This window comes from Aspergillus steynii (genome assembly GCF_002849105.1).
Source record: "Aspergillus steynii IBT 23096 chromosome Unknown P170scaffold_4, whole genome shotgun sequence".
In the NCBI taxonomy this organism is placed as follows: Eukaryota; Fungi; Ascomycota; class Eurotiomycetes; order Eurotiales; family Aspergillaceae; genus Aspergillus; species Aspergillus steynii.
The window spans coordinates 242,599-259,080 of record NW_020194401.1 but is presented as its reverse complement, the minus strand read 5'-3'; the positions used below and the strand labels follow the sequence as shown (position 1 = coordinate 259,080).

The 16,482-nt window shown below is 50.0% G+C and overlaps 9 protein-coding genes across 9 annotated transcripts; 4 read left to right on the top strand and 5 right to left on the bottom strand.

Moving 5' to 3' along the window:
* Nucleotides 1-451: 451 nt before the first annotated feature.
* P170DRAFT_358938 (alpha/beta-hydrolase) lies at nt 452-1,798 on the bottom strand (the record flags this gene model as incomplete). Its single annotated transcript, XM_024844323.1, has 1 exon — nt 452-1,798. The coding sequence occupies one exon, from the start codon at nt 1,796-1,798 to the stop codon at nt 452-454; it is 1,347 nt and encodes a 448-aa protein (XP_024703992.1).
* Nucleotides 1,799-2,140: 342 nt separating this feature from the next.
* Nucleotides 2,141-2,794, bottom strand: P170DRAFT_358216 (uncharacterized protein; the record flags this gene model as incomplete). The annotated part of the gene is made up of 1 exon (XM_024844270.1): nt 2,141-2,794. One exon carries the CDS (start codon nt 2,792-2,794, stop codon nt 2,141-2,143), a length of 654 nt encoding a protein of 217 aa, XP_024703991.1.
* A 320-nt stretch (nt 2,795-3,114) lies between these two features.
* Nucleotides 3,115-5,031, top strand: P170DRAFT_382982 (cytochrome P450; the record flags this gene model as incomplete). The annotated part of the gene is made up of 7 exons (XM_024845625.1): nt 3,115-3,328; nt 3,384-3,517; nt 3,575-3,880; nt 3,937-3,981; nt 4,039-4,095; nt 4,157-4,332; nt 4,396-5,031. The coding sequence occupies 7 exons, from the start codon at nt 3,115-3,117 to the stop codon at nt 4,976-4,978; spliced, it is 1,515 nt and encodes a 504-aa protein (XP_024703990.1). The 3' UTR covers nt 4,979-5,031.
* Nucleotides 5,032-5,457: 426 nt separating this feature from the next.
* On the top strand, nt 5,458-7,373 carry P170DRAFT_509436 (MFS general substrate transporter; the record flags this gene model as incomplete). The annotated part of the gene is made up of 5 exons (XM_024854672.1): nt 5,458-5,627; nt 5,681-5,814; nt 5,883-6,006; nt 6,061-6,998; nt 7,066-7,373. Exons 1-5 carry the CDS (start codon nt 5,491-5,493, stop codon nt 7,371-7,373), a joined length of 1,641 nt encoding a protein of 546 aa, XP_024703989.1. The 5' UTR covers nt 5,458-5,490.
* Nucleotides 7,374-8,520: 1,147 nt separating this feature from the next.
* P170DRAFT_356750 (uncharacterized protein) lies at nt 8,521-9,321 on the bottom strand (the record flags this gene model as incomplete). Its single annotated transcript, XM_024844174.1, has 1 exon — nt 8,521-9,321. The coding sequence occupies one exon, from the start codon at nt 9,319-9,321 to the stop codon at nt 8,521-8,523; it is 801 nt and encodes a 266-aa protein (XP_024703988.1).
* Nucleotides 9,322-10,420: 1,099 nt separating this feature from the next.
* P170DRAFT_436463 (uncharacterized protein) lies at nt 10,421-11,725 on the top strand. Its single transcript, XM_024849161.1, has one exon. It carries the CDS (start codon nt 10,522-10,524, stop codon nt 11,584-11,586), a length of 1,065 nt encoding a protein of 354 aa, XP_024703987.1. The 5' UTR covers nt 10,421-10,521; the 3' UTR covers nt 11,587-11,725.
* Nucleotides 11,726-12,203: 478 nt separating this feature from the next.
* P170DRAFT_356702 (arabinoxylan arabinofuranohydrolase) lies at nt 12,204-13,190 on the top strand (the record flags this gene model as incomplete). Its single annotated transcript, XM_024844169.1, has 1 exon — nt 12,204-13,190. The coding sequence occupies one exon, from the start codon at nt 12,204-12,206 to the stop codon at nt 13,188-13,190; it is 987 nt and encodes a 328-aa protein (XP_024703986.1).
* A 1,154-nt stretch (nt 13,191-14,344) lies between these two features.
* Nucleotides 14,345-15,334, bottom strand: P170DRAFT_425715 (sterol desaturase family protein; the record flags this gene model as incomplete). Its single annotated transcript, XM_024847663.1, has 3 exons — nt 14,345-14,403; nt 14,462-15,133; nt 15,184-15,334. 3 exons carry the CDS (start codon nt 15,332-15,334, stop codon nt 14,345-14,347), a joined length of 882 nt encoding a protein of 293 aa, XP_024703985.1.
* Nucleotides 15,335-15,704: 370 nt separating this feature from the next.
* P170DRAFT_339460 (uncharacterized protein) lies at nt 15,705-16,337 on the bottom strand (the record flags this gene model as incomplete). The annotated part of the gene is made up of 2 exons (XM_024843388.1): nt 15,705-16,170; nt 16,240-16,337. Coding segments are annotated over 2 exons (564 nt in total), but the record flags the coding sequence as incomplete, so codon positions are not given.
* Between the last annotated feature and the right edge of the window lie 145 nt (nt 16,338-16,482).

Genomic DNA, 16,482 nt, shown 5'->3' with positions numbered 1-16,482 from the left:
CGATGATTGGCAGTTCTTAAAGTGTTGGAGCTCAGAGGGTCCTGGGCTATCTGGATGAAAAGCTAGTCCATAGGTACACAGTTAGCCCTCACCTGATCCACGTATAGCTGAGGTCTGCCTCCACCACTAATAGACCCCTGATAATATACAGTATACCCATCTTCCTGTCCAGATCTAGGTTTATTCGTCTGGAAATTTGTTATTGGTAGTAATTTGTCTTAGGAAGCCCGGATGAGGGGCGGCATTGCAAGTTATGGCTGACTTCTCAAAGTTACTACGATCATTCGGCATTCGGTCTAGTAACACCTGAGGATTCAAGCAAAGCAAACCTTCCGCTTGATGAAGAAAGAGGAATGTTTAACGTCATGTAGGAAAAGTCCGAAAAGGGATCCGTGAATAACGCATGATCCAGACATTGTAAACCGAAACTGTAAGCACGGTTCGGCTTCCTCTAAATCATTGACCGAGGATCACGGTGAAAGGGCGGGACCTTCATTTTGCGATTTTTCTCCCACATGAGCTCACGCACCTCAGCCACGGTAAAAGGCACTAATTGGTTCATATCCTGTGGCTCGGCAACTAGCCCCTTCGCTCGAATATAACGAACACAGGAGGTGGGCCGTTCGCCGACACAGAATCCGAGAATTGCCTGTGCCCAGTCGGCCATAATTTTCGCTGTCTGCGGCGCCTGACGATAGAAGAAGAAAAAGGTGTGTGGCATTTTCTCGTACTCATCGTAGGTGACTGAGACTCCCTGGGAGTTCGCCACCTGCGCAATCAGCCGCGCGGGGTCAGTGGCTTGCTCTTCGCCAGAAGCCATCCAGATGGGGCATGAGCCCGTCCAGTCTTCGGAAGCAACTGGGCTCACCAGAGGGTGAGCTAGCAGAGCGCCGTCACAGTAAAGGTTTGAGCGGGGAGGCCGAGTGGGCCAAAGTGCGCACGTGGGAAAGTCGGGCTGAAGATAGTGGAGATTTTCCATCGGGACCGGATGGATATCTGTCTTGACATTCCGCTCATAAGAAGGGAGACAGCCCGTTTGGTCGGCTATTGGACTGACCAGTGCCAGACCAGCGGGGACGGTTGGATCGATCGTCTGCCCGTGAAAAACGATCGTCTTTTTCGATCGCTGGAGCCTGAGCAGCACCTGCAAGAGGCCGAACGCAAGGCATGTGCCCGAGCTATCCCCAGCAATGACGATCGAAGAGGGCGAAACCGCCTTGTGAAGGGCACCCGGGGGAGGAGCAAGGAGTGCTAGATAGGCCTGAAATACATCAAGCAAGGCTGACGGGAAGGGGCTTTGTGGTGCCAGCCGCTGATGGACCATCAAGACCTTCGAACCCGTCTCTTGAGCCAGGAAGCCTGTAGTCCGACGATAGCAGGACGGGGTGTTCAAAACAAACGTTCCCCCGTAGATATAGAAAATGACAGTAGGCTGTTTTGTTTCCGCAACCAGTCGCTGGAATTTCTCGCTCTCAGAGATTGAAGGCTCAGGCGTGTTCTTCTCAACATTATGGCGATATCCAACCCATTCAAATTGGAGGGGCTGAGAGTCTGGACGGTCATAGAAAATATTCCGATCGTTCAAGTCGTCCACGAGGCTAAGGAGTAGCTCGCGAGAGGTGTCCTCAGTCGGCTTTGGGACGGTAAACTTTGCAACCCACAGAGGACCTTTTACAGGGTCATCTCGGAGTGTTGCTGCCTGCGCATCAGAGACCGAAGTTGTCCGAACTTGTTGTAGAAACTCGGCTCGAAGCTTCTTTGCCGCCGCGAGAAGGTGGTTGGGATCGTTATAATCCATACTGAGCTAGCCCTTGAAGATGAGAAAAGGATCAGGGAACACTAGTTCAATGGACCAGATGATGAGTGATGGAAGGGGAGGGGAGGGGGAAATAGGAGAGAAAAAGGGGGAAAAGAAGAGTATGCGCAGCCTAGTTGTACTAGTAATGAAATAGAATGAACTGATTTAACATGATCTGCTGATGGTCGCTACAAGTAACTGAAGGGGACTCACGGGAGGCAAATAGGTCGAACAAGATATACCTGGATTATACATGTAAACCATCCGCAACGGACCAGTAACGAGCACCCTGAACTCCATTAGTCACAATATCTTTTACCGCATACCAGCAAGCCACACCACTCACAAGGCACTAAGCAAGAAAAGTGCCACCAGGGCTAGTCGTTTGCGCATACTCAACTGCAGCCGGAGGATCGTGGGTATGGGAAGGCCGATGACAGCAAGGTCGATGATGGAGTCGGCCAATTGGGTAGCCAGAAAAAAGACGGGAAAGTTGATGCACGACCCCACAACAGTCTTGTCCCAGAAGTATTGGATTGGGCAACAATTAAGCAGCGAGGCCGTTAGAGAAGCCACGAACCAAAGCAGGCAAATCGCCATAGCGAAGTTGATCTTCTTGCAGAAGGTGGGAACAGCAAATATGCGGCGATAGAGACAAAGGATGGACAGTTTCATGAGCGTGACGCTCAAGATGTACGGTGGAACCAGGGCATACTGGGACTGCAAGTATTGCACATATTTCCGGCGGGCCTCTGCTGGATCTGGATAAACCTGGCCCGCCCCCAAAGTATAGACACCAACCAGAATATCAGCGCAGAAGGCCCAAAATGTGACCTCGGCCATGAAAGCAAACCAGTCATCTAGGCCTAGTTGTGCATGCTTGATTCGCCGCGCAGCAAAGCGCAACACCACGCAAATAGTAGTCAGGACGACGGAGAAGATCGTCAGCGCTACCGTAACGCGTCCAGTGCGATTGAAATCTGTAGACGATGGCATAGTTCAGAGGATAATTGGCGAGGAAGAGTAGAAACAGAAACAGCTCTACTAAATGGTCGTTGCCCGTTGGCCTGGGGGCTGTCATGGTATTTATCCAAATTCCGGCACCCCTGAGATCAGCCTTCATTTTAACATGGGGCATGGAGGGTGGTCAGCTTCATAATTCCATCCAGGGATAGCATTGCAAAGTTGCTTTCAGCCTTGTATCTCGGCGACACCACGTGCCCGGTTGGTACATCCGTCGGAGCAAACAAATAAAAGCAGGCATCTTCCTTCCTTTCCCTCCCCCCCACCAGCAACCTGGCACGTCTCACTAAATCATGCTGGAGACCGTCGTCGCTCTCGCCCCATATGGGCTGCACCTGACTTTGCTTTACGCCGCTTCTGTCGTGGTGTATAGGCTCTATTTCCACCCCCTCGCCCACATCCCTGGTCCTCCTCTGGCTAAAACAACGTACCTGTTCGAGTGGTACTACGACCTGGGCTTAAGCGGACGGTTTACTTTTCACCTGAGGGACCTGCATCAAAGATATGGTTCGTCAAGAATGTGGGCAAAGAGGGACATTCCAGAAAACTCATAATCTTCCAGGCCCTGTCATTCGCATTAGTCCCGACGAAGTCCACGTCCATGACCCCGATTATTTCGACCAAATCTACAACCAGGCTAACGGGCGGACTGATAAGCCACCTCACGTTGCCGGGGTTTTTGGCCCCTACTCAGCGGTAAGGAATAAAATTGTGGATGTGGAAAAGAGTTAGGAGCTAACAACGGTTACCCAGACCATCAGTACCCAGTCACATACGCTACACAAGACCCGCCGCAGTGCAGTCAGTCCTTTTTTCTCCAGAAAGTCCGTCCTTGATCTCACACCAGCTATCCGCCGTCCCGTCGAGATCCTCTGTGAGCGTCTGCGCGAGGCATGTGACAATGGAGGAGTATTGAACATGAAATACATGTTTGGGGCGGTGACACTGGATATTATCAATGATTACGTCTTTGCTAGGGACCCGGTTTACACCCGGCAGCCTGACTTCGGACGTAAGACTTTTGATGACGTGGACAGCTTTCTGATAATCAGCCTACTGGTTAAGTGCCATGAATTTATCTACTTGGGCAGCGGATGTACTGACTGATATCCTAGAACCTCCACATCCCTTGGTTAATACGCCTTACATACTGGCTTCCTGTAGGCAGGCGTAAACATCCGTTGCTTTCAGGGCACACAAGACTAACAGTCCGACAGGACCGTCTGAACAAAATACTAAGTCCAGCCATGACTGACATATTGGACTTTCGTCTGGTATGTGCTCAAAGCCATAAGCATCTCCCAGTTGGTACGAGCTATGTTCACTGTGAAGTAGGAGCTGTCGCGACAAGTGGAAGCAATCCGCAGCGGGCAGGATACCGCGTACCAGCACACCGATCATCGGACCGTGTTCCATGAACTGCTTGATAGCAAGCTGCCAGCGAGCGAATTGAAAAAGGATCGGCTGCGCGACGAAGCCTTCAGCTTGATGACGGCGGGCTCAGTCACTACGTAAGACAAAGTTCTACTCCACGAGGCCTTGTTTGCGGTGGAAGAAACTGACAGCGACTCTAGAGCAGCAACCCTACGGGCGACGGCTTATCACGTAGCCGCAAACGAGTTGATCCGTCGAAAGCTGCATGATGAGCTCTGCGCGGCGATTCCCGACCCGTCCCAGCCCTTGTCTCTGGTCGCATTAGAACGCCTGCCCTACCTGGCTGCCATCATAGATGAAGGGCTCAGGCTTTATGGCCCCGTCACACATCGCGCCTCAATCCAACTCCCGGATCGACGTTTGCAATGCCATGGATATATTATTCCTGCTAACACGACTGTCGGTATGACGCCGTACCTGCTTATGCGGGATGAGACAACATTCGCCCATCCCCAACTCTTCGACCCCGAACGTTGGATCACCGGACGAAAGAACCTGGAGAAATACTTGGTCGCTTTCGGTCGCGGCTCACGGATGTGCCTCGGGATGAGCCTCGCCCGGGCTGAACTCGTTATGATCCTCGCCGCCGTGTTCCGGCAGTTTACGTTTGATGTCTCTGCCGTAAGTCAAGTGAGGGATATCGATTACAACCATGACTACATTATGGGTGCTCCTGCTCACGACTCCCCCGGAATCCTGGTCGAAGTCCGCAGGTCTTCATAATTTTTCTCTGTATGGCGTGGTGCAGTCATTGGAAATTCTGCCTACTTCTGGACTTGTTTTTTAGGGATCTTCGAAGACCCAATATGAAGCCCCTATTTTCCACTGATTTTTGGTAACATTGACCATCGGCCATTTTTACCATACGGTATTGACTCGATAGTTCTATTTTAATCCAGACCAGTGGCGAAAAACACTGTTTCAATGGCTGCGGAGTAAACTGGGATCATGGCTGCTGGGGGGAGACAGTCATTTTACCGTGTAACCCAACATGAAATGATTGGCAACTGTGAAAACAGTCCCCGTAGCTCTTTGTTTGCTGTGTGCCGCCCGATGTTTGCGGTTTGCAGTCCCCCTCCCCCCTCTTCTGTAAGCTGGCTTGTCTTCTACAGCGAATATACACACAATTAGTAGCGACACTAAGAAAACATTCCATAAAAGGCTTTGGCAACGAAGAAAAACAGGTGGTCCCCGATCTCGAACAACAACAAGCACCGCCCACCACGTCGAAGATAATGATTTCCTCAGAACAGACTCCCAAGGAGCCAGAGGCCAGTAGCACAGTTGAGCTGCAAGCCATGGGAGACACATCCACTCATGATACCAGACGTGTCACTCTGTCCGGCTGGCGGCTAAAGCTTCTCACGACTGGGTATGTTCAATGATTCTCAGGCTTCCCTCGCGACATTGGCTGATTTCGTTAAGTCTAAACTTGTGTTGCTTCTTGTCGGCTCTTGATGCTATTATTGTTACCACATCTCTGACCGCTATTGCAGAGGACTTACGGTCATTTGACGAAAGCAGCTGGGTGGTATCCAGCTTCCTGACCTGCTACTTTAGTAAGTCTCCATAACCATGCCAAGTATGCCAAGGGAGCAGTGAGAATGATTGGTCTGACAGATTTAAGGCTTCCTCATTATATGGGCTAAAGTAAGCGACCTGGTTGGGCGGAAAGTCGTCCTCGTTGCGGCTGTCGTTTTCTTCCTGGCTTTCTCCGGTGGCTGTGGCGGCGCCCGGAGCACCTTGCAGTTGTTCGTTGGCCTTGAGTCGAGCATATAGATGAGATTACTGATGAGGTCTTTTAGAATTATTCTCCGAGCATTTCAAGGCATCGGGGGTGCGGGTGTCTTCAGCATGGTTCCCATCGTAACGGCCGAAATGGTGCCCCCGGATCGATACGCCGCATTTAGCTCCATCGTCTCTATCTCAATTGCTCTCAGCTTCTTACTAGGGCCGTTGCTTGGTGGCGTGATCACCGATGGTGCGTCGTGGCGGTGGATATTCTACATAAATCTCCCCGTTGGTGCCGTGGGGCTGTTTTTCGTATATGTCGCCATGCCAGGCGCCTTTCCGGATGTTTCGAACCCGTCCTCCCTATGGGTATCCCCAAGAAAGTCCCATATCCGCCGCAAAGTAGACTATCCGGGGTTCATCCTGCTCCTGGCAGCGTCTGTGCTTTTGATCGTGGCTATTGAACAAGCGGGTATCTCATTTTCGTGGGACTCAGCGCTGGTCATCGTCTTACTTATTTTTGCCATCATGCTTCTGATCGGGTTTATGCTGTGGGAATGGTATTTGCATCGCAGCAGGAACAGTACGGAACCCGTGTTTCCTTGGAGGTTTGTGAAACATCGCTTTCTCCTAGGGGCCTGCCTCATTTCGTTACTATCAGGAGTTCCTTACATGACACTGGTCCTAGGGCTTCCAGGGCGGTTTCAGAATCTGAATAATGATTCAGGCCTCGACGCAGGAATTCATATCCTACCATTTACCCTCAGCATCGCCATGGCTTCGGCTTCGGCAAGCGGATTGACGGCACGGGGCCGACTTCCGCCTATTGCGGTCTTTGCAATCGGTGCTGCCTTACAAGTTCTAGGTGTTGGCCTGCTGTATTCTGTTTATCCAAGCAGTTCTCTTCCCGCCAGGATTTATGGCTACCAGATTCTAGCTGGCGTGGGAATTGGTCTGAGTTTGACCACGACCCTTAACATCATGCCGTTTGTCGTTGACAGGAAAGATCTCTGTAAGTCCCTCCTTTTGTCCTGTTCGACTCATAGGATGTGGGTTAATTCTTCCTGATTCACGTAAAGCCGTCGCCCTGGGTGCTGTTATCCAACTCAGAATTCTCGGCGGTGCGCTAGGGGTTGCAATTTCCGCAAACCTTCTGAACAACACGCTGAGAAGCCAGCTGTCAAGCGAGATGCCTTCCACCATGATTCAGCACGTACTGCAGGATATATTCTATTCCCGGACCCTGTCGACCTCGCAGCAGCAGCTCGTTCAAGCCGCTTTCGCAGATGGTTACCGGAAGCAGTTGCTCATGGTCCTTGTATTTGCCGCAGCACAGCTATTCGCGTTAGCTATCATGTGGGAGAAGCCCTTGCGAAGACTCGCATAGGTGCCGCATGACGGGAGAGCGTTAGCACCGTTGGGATATTGAATCTCTTGTTAGTTGGCTTGGCCCCAGCCATACGGTGGGATATGTATGGTATTCAAACATTCCGCAAATGAGCTCTGTGACGTTACTTGTTTCTATTGTGTGCTAATTATGGAAGCAAGCACTCCGCCTGAGCAAATCGCAATGCGCAGTGCGCAGTGTGCCGTCGGCCCGGGAAGCTGTGGTTCTTTTACTTTTGGTTTGCCGATCTGGGCATTTGCGCATATTACAAGTTGGAATATCACTAGCAGAGTAGTAGAGGCGTTATTATTGACTCTCATAGGAAGATGACTTGGGAGATTCAGCAAATACAACAGAACATTTTTTTACCATAGATCCGCCGAAAGCACTTTCGGATCTAGATTCCATATCTCTTCTGCTTAGCTTTGCTGCTCTATGTTCTAAGAAATTTGAATTGTATTTCGAAGTATCTGCCTATATAATGCAAAGAAAAGACACAATCAGTACATACGACCACAGGGTGAGGAGAACAGGGCTTCCCGTCCGCTCAGCCGTACTTAAGCCTCACGCCGGCCGGTTAGTAGTTGGGTGGGTGACCACCAGCGAATCCCGGCTGTTGTATGTTTTTCTTGTTTTTTGCTCTTGTTCAATTGAATTCAGTTTATCGAAGTTGTTTTCTCATTCAAATCAGACCTGGTGTTGTCGCATTTGGCTTGCATTATGGATTATCTCCCATAACGCCCTCCACAAACTTATTCCTCGACCTCAACCGTGCGTGTTCTAAGTATATGGAAATAATTTCTTCCATCAGGAGCAAAGAATATTTTGATGATATGCAATGGACCTGGTTGATCAAGTATATTAATTGAAATTATACAGATAATCATACAACTTCTTCACTTGAACTAAATGTTGATAGAAAAGTGACATGTTTAAACCATTATCACGTAGCATGAGTGAGTTTAAAATCTCGCAACCATGGGTGTAACTTTGCTTAAACGTAGGAAATATGTTTCTACTCAAAAACTACAAGGAATTCCGTTGTTTGGAATTAGACTAAATCTATTAGGTAACATTATGGCTAATTGTCATATCCCTTTTTTACCGAGGGGATAATCCTCTTATCACTGAAGAGTGCAGACATGTCTCATGCCCAACCAGCTGGTCCTAATGTCCTGCACATTCCCTTCTCGATAAAGTCTGTCGACTGCGAATCAACAATTCTCTGTCTGACCTCTGCCTCCACTTTGGGAGCCCAAAGCGACGTCAACCTCCGGCTGTACTCCAACCACAACCGGGCCAAGAACTGTACATCCTGAACGCAGTACTGCATGATTTCACCAGAGAGTGGACGATCGTTCCACACTTCAAAGCTCCCTCCTTGAGCCGGCGAAAAGAGCTTCCTGCCCTTCTCCTTCCCGACCTTCCAGCTATTCTTTTCTGAGTCGGTCATTGGGACATCTCTCTCGATGCACTTTGCTAGACCATGTACTAGCTTTTTCGAGAAGCTGCGCGTGGCAAGTTCCATCAATTGGAGGTCTTGAATACCCGCAAGCTTGATTCCGAAATGGCCATAGAGCGCGTCGGAGTCACTGCGAACATCGAAAAATACTTTAGGGATGGAGGATGATTCGAGAATCTCTTTTAGTGTGCAACCTGTCAACGATGCCTGAGTAAAGGCTTTTTGCTTGAGCTTGTGCACATCAATCACATATGTCTTGTTGAGAGGCAAAACAAACATCTGTATTACTGAGACGCTCCCATGCCGTGAAAGGTTGGCCCCTTCAAGATCAACGTACAAGGACGGAGGACTTACAGGCAGCTTTTCCAACACCCCAACAAGATCGGCTACATCTTTCTTTGTATCGACGAAGACAGCCGAGTTCTCCTGGATAGTTGCTTTCTCGAACGATACTGTGAGTGCTTCAAGGTCCGGTTCAGCCGCCATCTTTGCTAAGATATCAACTCTTGCTTCATTCAGTTATTGGACTGGTGTTTTCAAGGAGATGCTCGATCCCGGGTGTCTGCTTAATTGAGAGGGTTTGGAGGCGACAAAGGCTGCTCAGGCAGTGGATGTTACAACACTCTCCGGAGCCTGAGGCATTGACATGTATTTATAGGTTTAAACATCGACTGTTAGCTCGGAATTAACCAAGTTATTTCCGGGAAACCACGGTAGACAAGCTTTTGGTGTTACCATGGGTCTGGTAGAATCCAGTCTTTGTGCATCCAGCAAGATACGCTCAAAGAGCACAATGCTAGATTCAAAACCCAGGAACAAAGTACCTCTGCCGGTGGCATTCTATATTCATTGGTGTTATGAAAAATGCCCCACGTCGACCAAGAAGCCAATTTAACACATTTGTTGCGTCTGACCAGGTCAGCTGGTTTCTAAGATTAACTTGCTTTTTAGCTCGATGCTTTATCCAGACTATTTGCCTTCTAATGTGGGGTTTAAGTTTCCCTATCGGGATTTTCCACAAGCATCATTGTATCAGGCAGCTGGTTGTTTGTCCGCTTTGTCTAACTACCATTTCGGGAGCCAGTGATATATGCAGAGAAGATCCAAAATGCCCCTCTAACCTAAGAAACTTTAAACCCTATCCTTCTGTGGGGGTTAATGGTACCCAAAACGAGTAGCTTTCAAAGAATCGGATGAGGAGCCCTCTCTGCACGTTAACCAGGAGGGGATCTTCGCTATTAATATCACCAGAATAATCCTGTCACATTTCAAGCTTGTTCTGTTCGCTACTCAAGGATTGATTTGGGGCAGTGTTTCTACTTATAACGCCATATCCTTACCCTTAAACAAATTGCTGATCAAGGCCACACAGGATCGCCCATATATTGGTTCCTTGCCCCAGCGCTAGTACATAGTAGGACATGCCAAGGGAAGGGACGAGATTAGTGTTGATTTGATGCCTTTTTGGGATCTCATCAGCGGCAGCCGCCAATGGTAGATAATATTTTTCACGGCCTGACCCGAGCAATACGAGGATGGACCCTTGGCGGTCCTAATTCAACCCTCGCGCCCACTGCCGTGGGACAAACGAACCTTTTTCTTTCCTTTTTTCTTTTTCTCTCTATCTATTTCTTCTGCAGTGTCAGGTCGCACAGTCACCCTTCTTCAAAGACTAGGGACTCCTCCATGGTTCCCCTGGCCTTCCTCGCGCGGCTCTTGCTTCTGCTAGCCATCGTCAACACGGGTACACTTGCTAGGAGAGGTGGGGGTGATCATGATGGCGACGGCGACAGCGACAGCGACGGTAGCAGTTCTAGCGACGAAGGAGGAAGCAGTGGAGGCGACGATAGTTCCAGCTCATCTGGTTGTGGATCAGAAACCCCAAGCAGCGGTCTTGGAATAAATGACTTAGTCCCCAGCATTTCCAGCAATTGGACCTCCCAAAGCGGTGCAAGAGCCGTCCCCAATCCAACAATATACGATGGCTCATACTTCCGAGGAGAAGCACATCTGTCCTACAACATGACGACTGGACCCGAGTGTCAGAAATTAAAAGAGCTGCGATTGCTCGGGTATGCATGGATCGGTCCACTACCGCCTTATCCAAAGGGAGCGCAGAACCCATTTGCTATTGGGTTCAAGGCATGGCAATCTAATGCGGCTGTGAGCGAGATTCACACTTCCTATCCAAAAATCAGGTGGGAGGGAGATATGTGCGCCTCGGAGCCGGATCTCTTCCGCATTACCACTACCACGGGTTCAGTGTCTCGGACTAGTGCTTGGGATATTATGACCCTCGATGTGTCTGCGGACTCGGCCATATCTGATGCAGTTCAGTTTAACGCCACCACTATCCAGGACCTAAGTGATCCAATCAGTCAATACGACGCGATGTTCCGTCTGCGCGAGGGCACCTGTCTTCGAGAGGACACGGAGATGCATTGGCCGGATACGACAGTCATGGAAGGTTCTGTCACGAACACGACGATCAATCTCAAGTTCTCAGGCTCGGTCGACGAGAATTCAACCCAGCTCTATGTTGGGATGGACAAAGACTTGAAGGTGAACTTTACAGTTACCTTTTCCGGGCAGTTTGATAGTGTCAATTCCACCCATGCCCTGGAAGTTGAGAAAGGCAATAACACTCTTACGTGGGTAGCGAATGATGCTCCGACGATTGGAACAAGTGGTTGGGTAGGTAGATTGGTGTGGATTATTGGTGTTCAGACGGTGATTTGGAGTCTGTGGTGACTATAAATGCACAGAGAAGGTTTTTCTACACGATGTTATGCGAGCTTCATGTCACATCAAACCGCTAATAAGCCTAATGATAGATTCTGAAATTCTGTTTTGCCTGTTTTCATGGATGATTGCCTTTAGTGCTCGGAAATTCATCTTGGCAACCGAGGTCTCATAATTTATATCTTAGGCTTGTGGATTTACTATAGGTTCCATGGGACACAATAGACTTTGGCGTCGCTCAGTAGATCTGCACGGGTATAGCAATCTGCCGAAAGCTGTTGACGGCTATATTCAGAAAGCAACATCCGTGACAGATAAGGAAAAGTTCCAGCTGAGAGATCGGCAGTTCTTCTCCACTATGGCTTTATTCCATACAGTATTCCCCACAAACCGCTGTCATAGATGAGGAACAGGAAACTCCGGCGCGACACTTAGTGTTTCAGCTCGACTTTATCCGCGCGTGGCCCTAGTGATGTGCTCTTGTCCGGTGGAACACAGGCCTAGCTAACCCCTGTCCCATAATGGTTTATTAACCCTGCTGCTGTCAATCAATGTTTCCTACTTCCCATTATTGCATTTTCTTTCTTCCTCCTCACCTACCCCATTCCAGGAAAACGAACGCCATAATGAGACCTCAATATACCAGCCCTAGCTTCGCGCCTGTGGGAATTTTGTTACTCACGTCCCTGCCAAGTATTTTGGCGCAATGCGAACTTCCGTCCACCTATAGTTGGACGTCAACAGATGTATTGGCAGAGCCCAAATCGGGATGGGCTTCCCTCAAGGACTTTACCAGCGTTGTGTTCAACGATAAGAATCTCGTGTACGCGACGTTCCACGACACCGGATCGACCTGGGGCTCGATGAACTTCAGTCCCTTCTCGGACTGGTCTGACATGTCTTCGGCAACTCAGAACGCAATGACTGAGGGCACTGTGGCGCCCACACTCTTCTACTTTGAGCCCAAGGACACTTGGATTCTCGCGTATCAATGGGGTCCAACTGCCTTTTCCTACCGAACTTCAAGTGACCCCACCGACGCCAATGGGTGGTCATCGGCGCAGCCGCTCTTTTCCGGAACCATCACCGACTCCAGCACTGGGCCTATTGACCAGACTCTCATCGGCGACGACACCAACATGTACCTCTTCTTCGCGGGAGATAACGGCAAGATCTACCGGGCCAGCATGACCATCGCAGATTTCCCCGGTGATTTCGGCACAGACTCAGAGATAATCATGAGTGACACCACCGACAACCTATTCGAGGCGGTACAGGTCTATACCGTCCAGGGTCAGAAGCAGTACCTTATGATAGTCGAGGCGATTGGAGCCAATGGTCGCTATTTCCGCTCCTTCACGGCCGACAGCCTCGATGGTTCATGGACACCCCAGGCGGCCACCGAAAGCCAGCCCTTCGCTGGAAAGGCCAACAGTGGCGCCACTTGGACGAACGACATTAGCCATGGAGATCTCGTGCGCAGTAACCCTGACCAGACGATGACCGTTGATCCGTGTAACTTGCAGTTGCTCTATCAGGGACGTGATCCTAACTCCAACGCCGACTATAACCTCCTGCCGTACCGGCCTGGTGTGTTGACACTGAAGCAGTAAGGTGTACAGAGTTGGTTGTTTCAATCGTTCGCTGCGGTGAATATCGAGGAACCAGGGAGGGTTAGTTAGTACGCAATCTGACATTTATCAATTTATGGGACCAGTCCGATGGAAATTGTAGACCGTAGCGAGATTTGAAGAATCTGAGCTGATTGTAGGATAAAAAAGCTTTAAAATTACGAATTCAGATCTCATTAAAACAACTTACTCGAGGACTAAAGTTGTTCGATATTTTGAGTTGCTACATTGTTGCCTTGTCATATTCCTCTAGGAGACCCCGGGCAAGCGAAATGCCATAATATAGCATGAGCACTGCGTAGTAATCCGTAACTATAACAATAATTTAAATTTGGTACTATTTCCTGTTAACCCCAGATAATCTTTCTTCCCCCGAGGGATGTTCGTATTCTCGTACTCTCGTCTTCGTATTCGCAGTCCTCATTTCTTTTTCTTTTGCCCTGTTTCTCAATGACCTCTTTCTTATTTTTCCCAAGGCTCAATTTCCAGAGAAATCTCGATTTACCCGGTTCTGCCTAATACTAGCTTCGAGCCAGAATGGAATGTGATCGCGGGCTGATCGCTCGCCGATCTGCAAACCAGCCTGCAGTTACCCCGTAAATTCTCCTTCAATATTCCGGTGGGGGATCTTGGCGCTGTAGTAGTATCTGGAATATAACTAGTTAGTGGCTATGCAGGAAAATTGAGCCACACCTAGTTCAACTCGCTGTGGTTCAAATAAACACGGATTCTATTTCGATCACCGAAAAACCTAGAAACGCTGTCTCGATCAGTACTGCCTGGAAGCATCTGCAAAGGGCCGACGTCTTCTGTTTGCAGTCGTCCACGGCTAGAATAAAGAATCCCTCAACCACTGTCGGATGCTAAATTCCCAGTTCTTCTTGGAAAAGGAACAAAAAAAAGAAGAGAGAGAGAGAAAGAAAGAAAGAAACACACACATAATATTAGCTGAGGACTGAATCGGTCTGCTGTTTTACCCGGGGAAGTCATACCCACCATCCAATTCCTGATATTCCAAATCATATTCATTTTTTCAATAAACATTATACTGGCCCTTGGTCGGGCGGTGGTAAAATAATTAAAACAAAAGTACACTTCATAAGAATCGAAGAAATAGCCATCAACCGTATCCAAAATCACTGAGCCTTGCGCTTATTTGCCCTTCCTCGAGGTCCTGCAACGGTTCCCATCAGGACTATAAAAACGTCAGCTTCATGGAACATCACACACGCAAGAAAAGAAAGAAGACTCACCATCCCAGTGCTTGAAAGAACTCGCATAATTCCCCACAAAGTACCGGTGATGATCATCGTGCCAATCCGCCCCACCCCAAAACGGCACGATCCGACGCAGGCTCCAGGGGAAGTCATACCCCGAGTGCGCGTCAATGGCCTGGATCTGCCGCAGTGTCATCCACACCAGCACTGTCATCAGGTGCACCTCGCCGGTGATGTATCCCATCAGCAACGGGGGTCCGATCGTGCCAAATCCTAGCAGCATTGTTTCCCACGGACTGGCGTATTCAGCGGTCAAGCCGAAGGGCGCGGCGTATTGGTGGTGGATGCGGTGGATGGAGCGGTATAGGGGACCCCAGTGCATGGCGCGGTGGAGCCAGTAGTGGTATGTGTCTTCGACGATGAAGAAGGTGGCAATTTGGGTGGCGACGGTGCGCAGTTGAGGGAAGGGCAGGTTGTATTTGAGGCCGCAGAGTTCCATCATGGGGTGGAAGAGGACGATCAGCGGGAGTTCGATGATGAAGTGGATGGCGAGGATGTATTTGATGCATGTCCACTGGTCCATCACGGAGGGGGACTTTTTGTCTTGGATCTTGTATTTGCGGAAGATGATGGGCAGGGCGTCGGCGATGATCCAGGGAAGGCAGCGGCCGAAGTAGATCAGTTCGTGGGCAACGAAGGCCATGATTCCTGGTATTCGTTAGCTGGGACAGTGCAGAGGTAGAGGTTACACTGCATACCTGTCGCGAGGGTGTCGTTGTCCCAGTAGGCGTAGTGGGCCTGCCAGAGGCTCTCCATGGTGGACATGTTGTGCTGTTGCTTTGCGACCTGGAAGAGCTGCGTGTAGGTGGCCGCGGGAGGCACGGAACTAGAATTGAGCAAGGACTCCATGATGAAGCAGTCACTGTCTGGCTTGCACTCCCTGTTATTCTTCGGAATTGTTTTTGTTTTTGTGTCTAATATATACGAGCTGGTTGGCCCCTAAAGCAGGGTCCATCCGAGTGGGCTGACCGGACACACCACTCGGATGCCGGACGGATCAGATCAGGTCAGCCCTAGTTTTAGTCCGCCATTCACCTTCATTCAATATCCAACAAATCCACTTGCAGCGTTTTCTCGAATATTTGCCTCCAGATCCACTCAAGCTATACACGCCATTATTTTTCTCAACTCTGTATGCCACATGCTCTCTTGCCCTGATATTTTACATTTTGCCAAGACAAAAGACAACCAGCAGACCTCGTCCATATTCATATCTCCCTTAAATCTGCAGAGCAGCCACACCCAGGGCCAACGCAACGACCACGGACATCTGAGTTCCAATCATTCCAGCACCTCCTTCCTCGCCGGCATCGGTGGAAGAAGCGTCGGCAGCATCGCCAGTTGAGGTCGCAGATCCGCTTGCAGAGGCGCTCTCAGAACCGCTCGCAGTCTCGGCCGGCCCATCGCAGTGCCAGTGGTCGCCGTGAGGCTCACAGCCGACCGACTCGGTGGGGCTGGGAATCGTCGGGGTGGCGGTAGATTCTTCCTCCTCGTCGTGAGAGTGAGTGGCAGTCGAGGTCGCCGTGGCTTCGGCACTCGCGGGTCCGTCACAGTGCCAGTGGTCGCCGTGAGGTTCGCAGCCCACGGACTCGGTAGGGCTGGGCACGGCAGGGGTCTCGGTCTCGGACTCCGATGCAGCAGAAGTCACGGTGGCCTCGCCGGCGGTAGCAGGACCGTCACAGTGCCTGTCAGAGATGTGAGTTAGTCTAGATGCTGACATACTGCAAGACGAGTTCATGGAGGACTTGACATACCAGTGGTCGCCGTGAGGCTCACAGCCGACAGAAGCGGTAGGAGAAGGGCCGGGGTCTTGGCTAGTTGTCTGGGCCAGGACAGACGAGGCCAAGGCCACAAGAGCAAGGAAGGAGTATCTCATGTTGTCTTTCTGTGGGGGCCTTGCGTGGACAGTAAAGTACAGAGAGGCTTTCGGCTCAGGTTGATATCTGCGATGAAAACGCAAGGAAATTCCAGGAAAGAATGCGGGCTTTATATCGCTC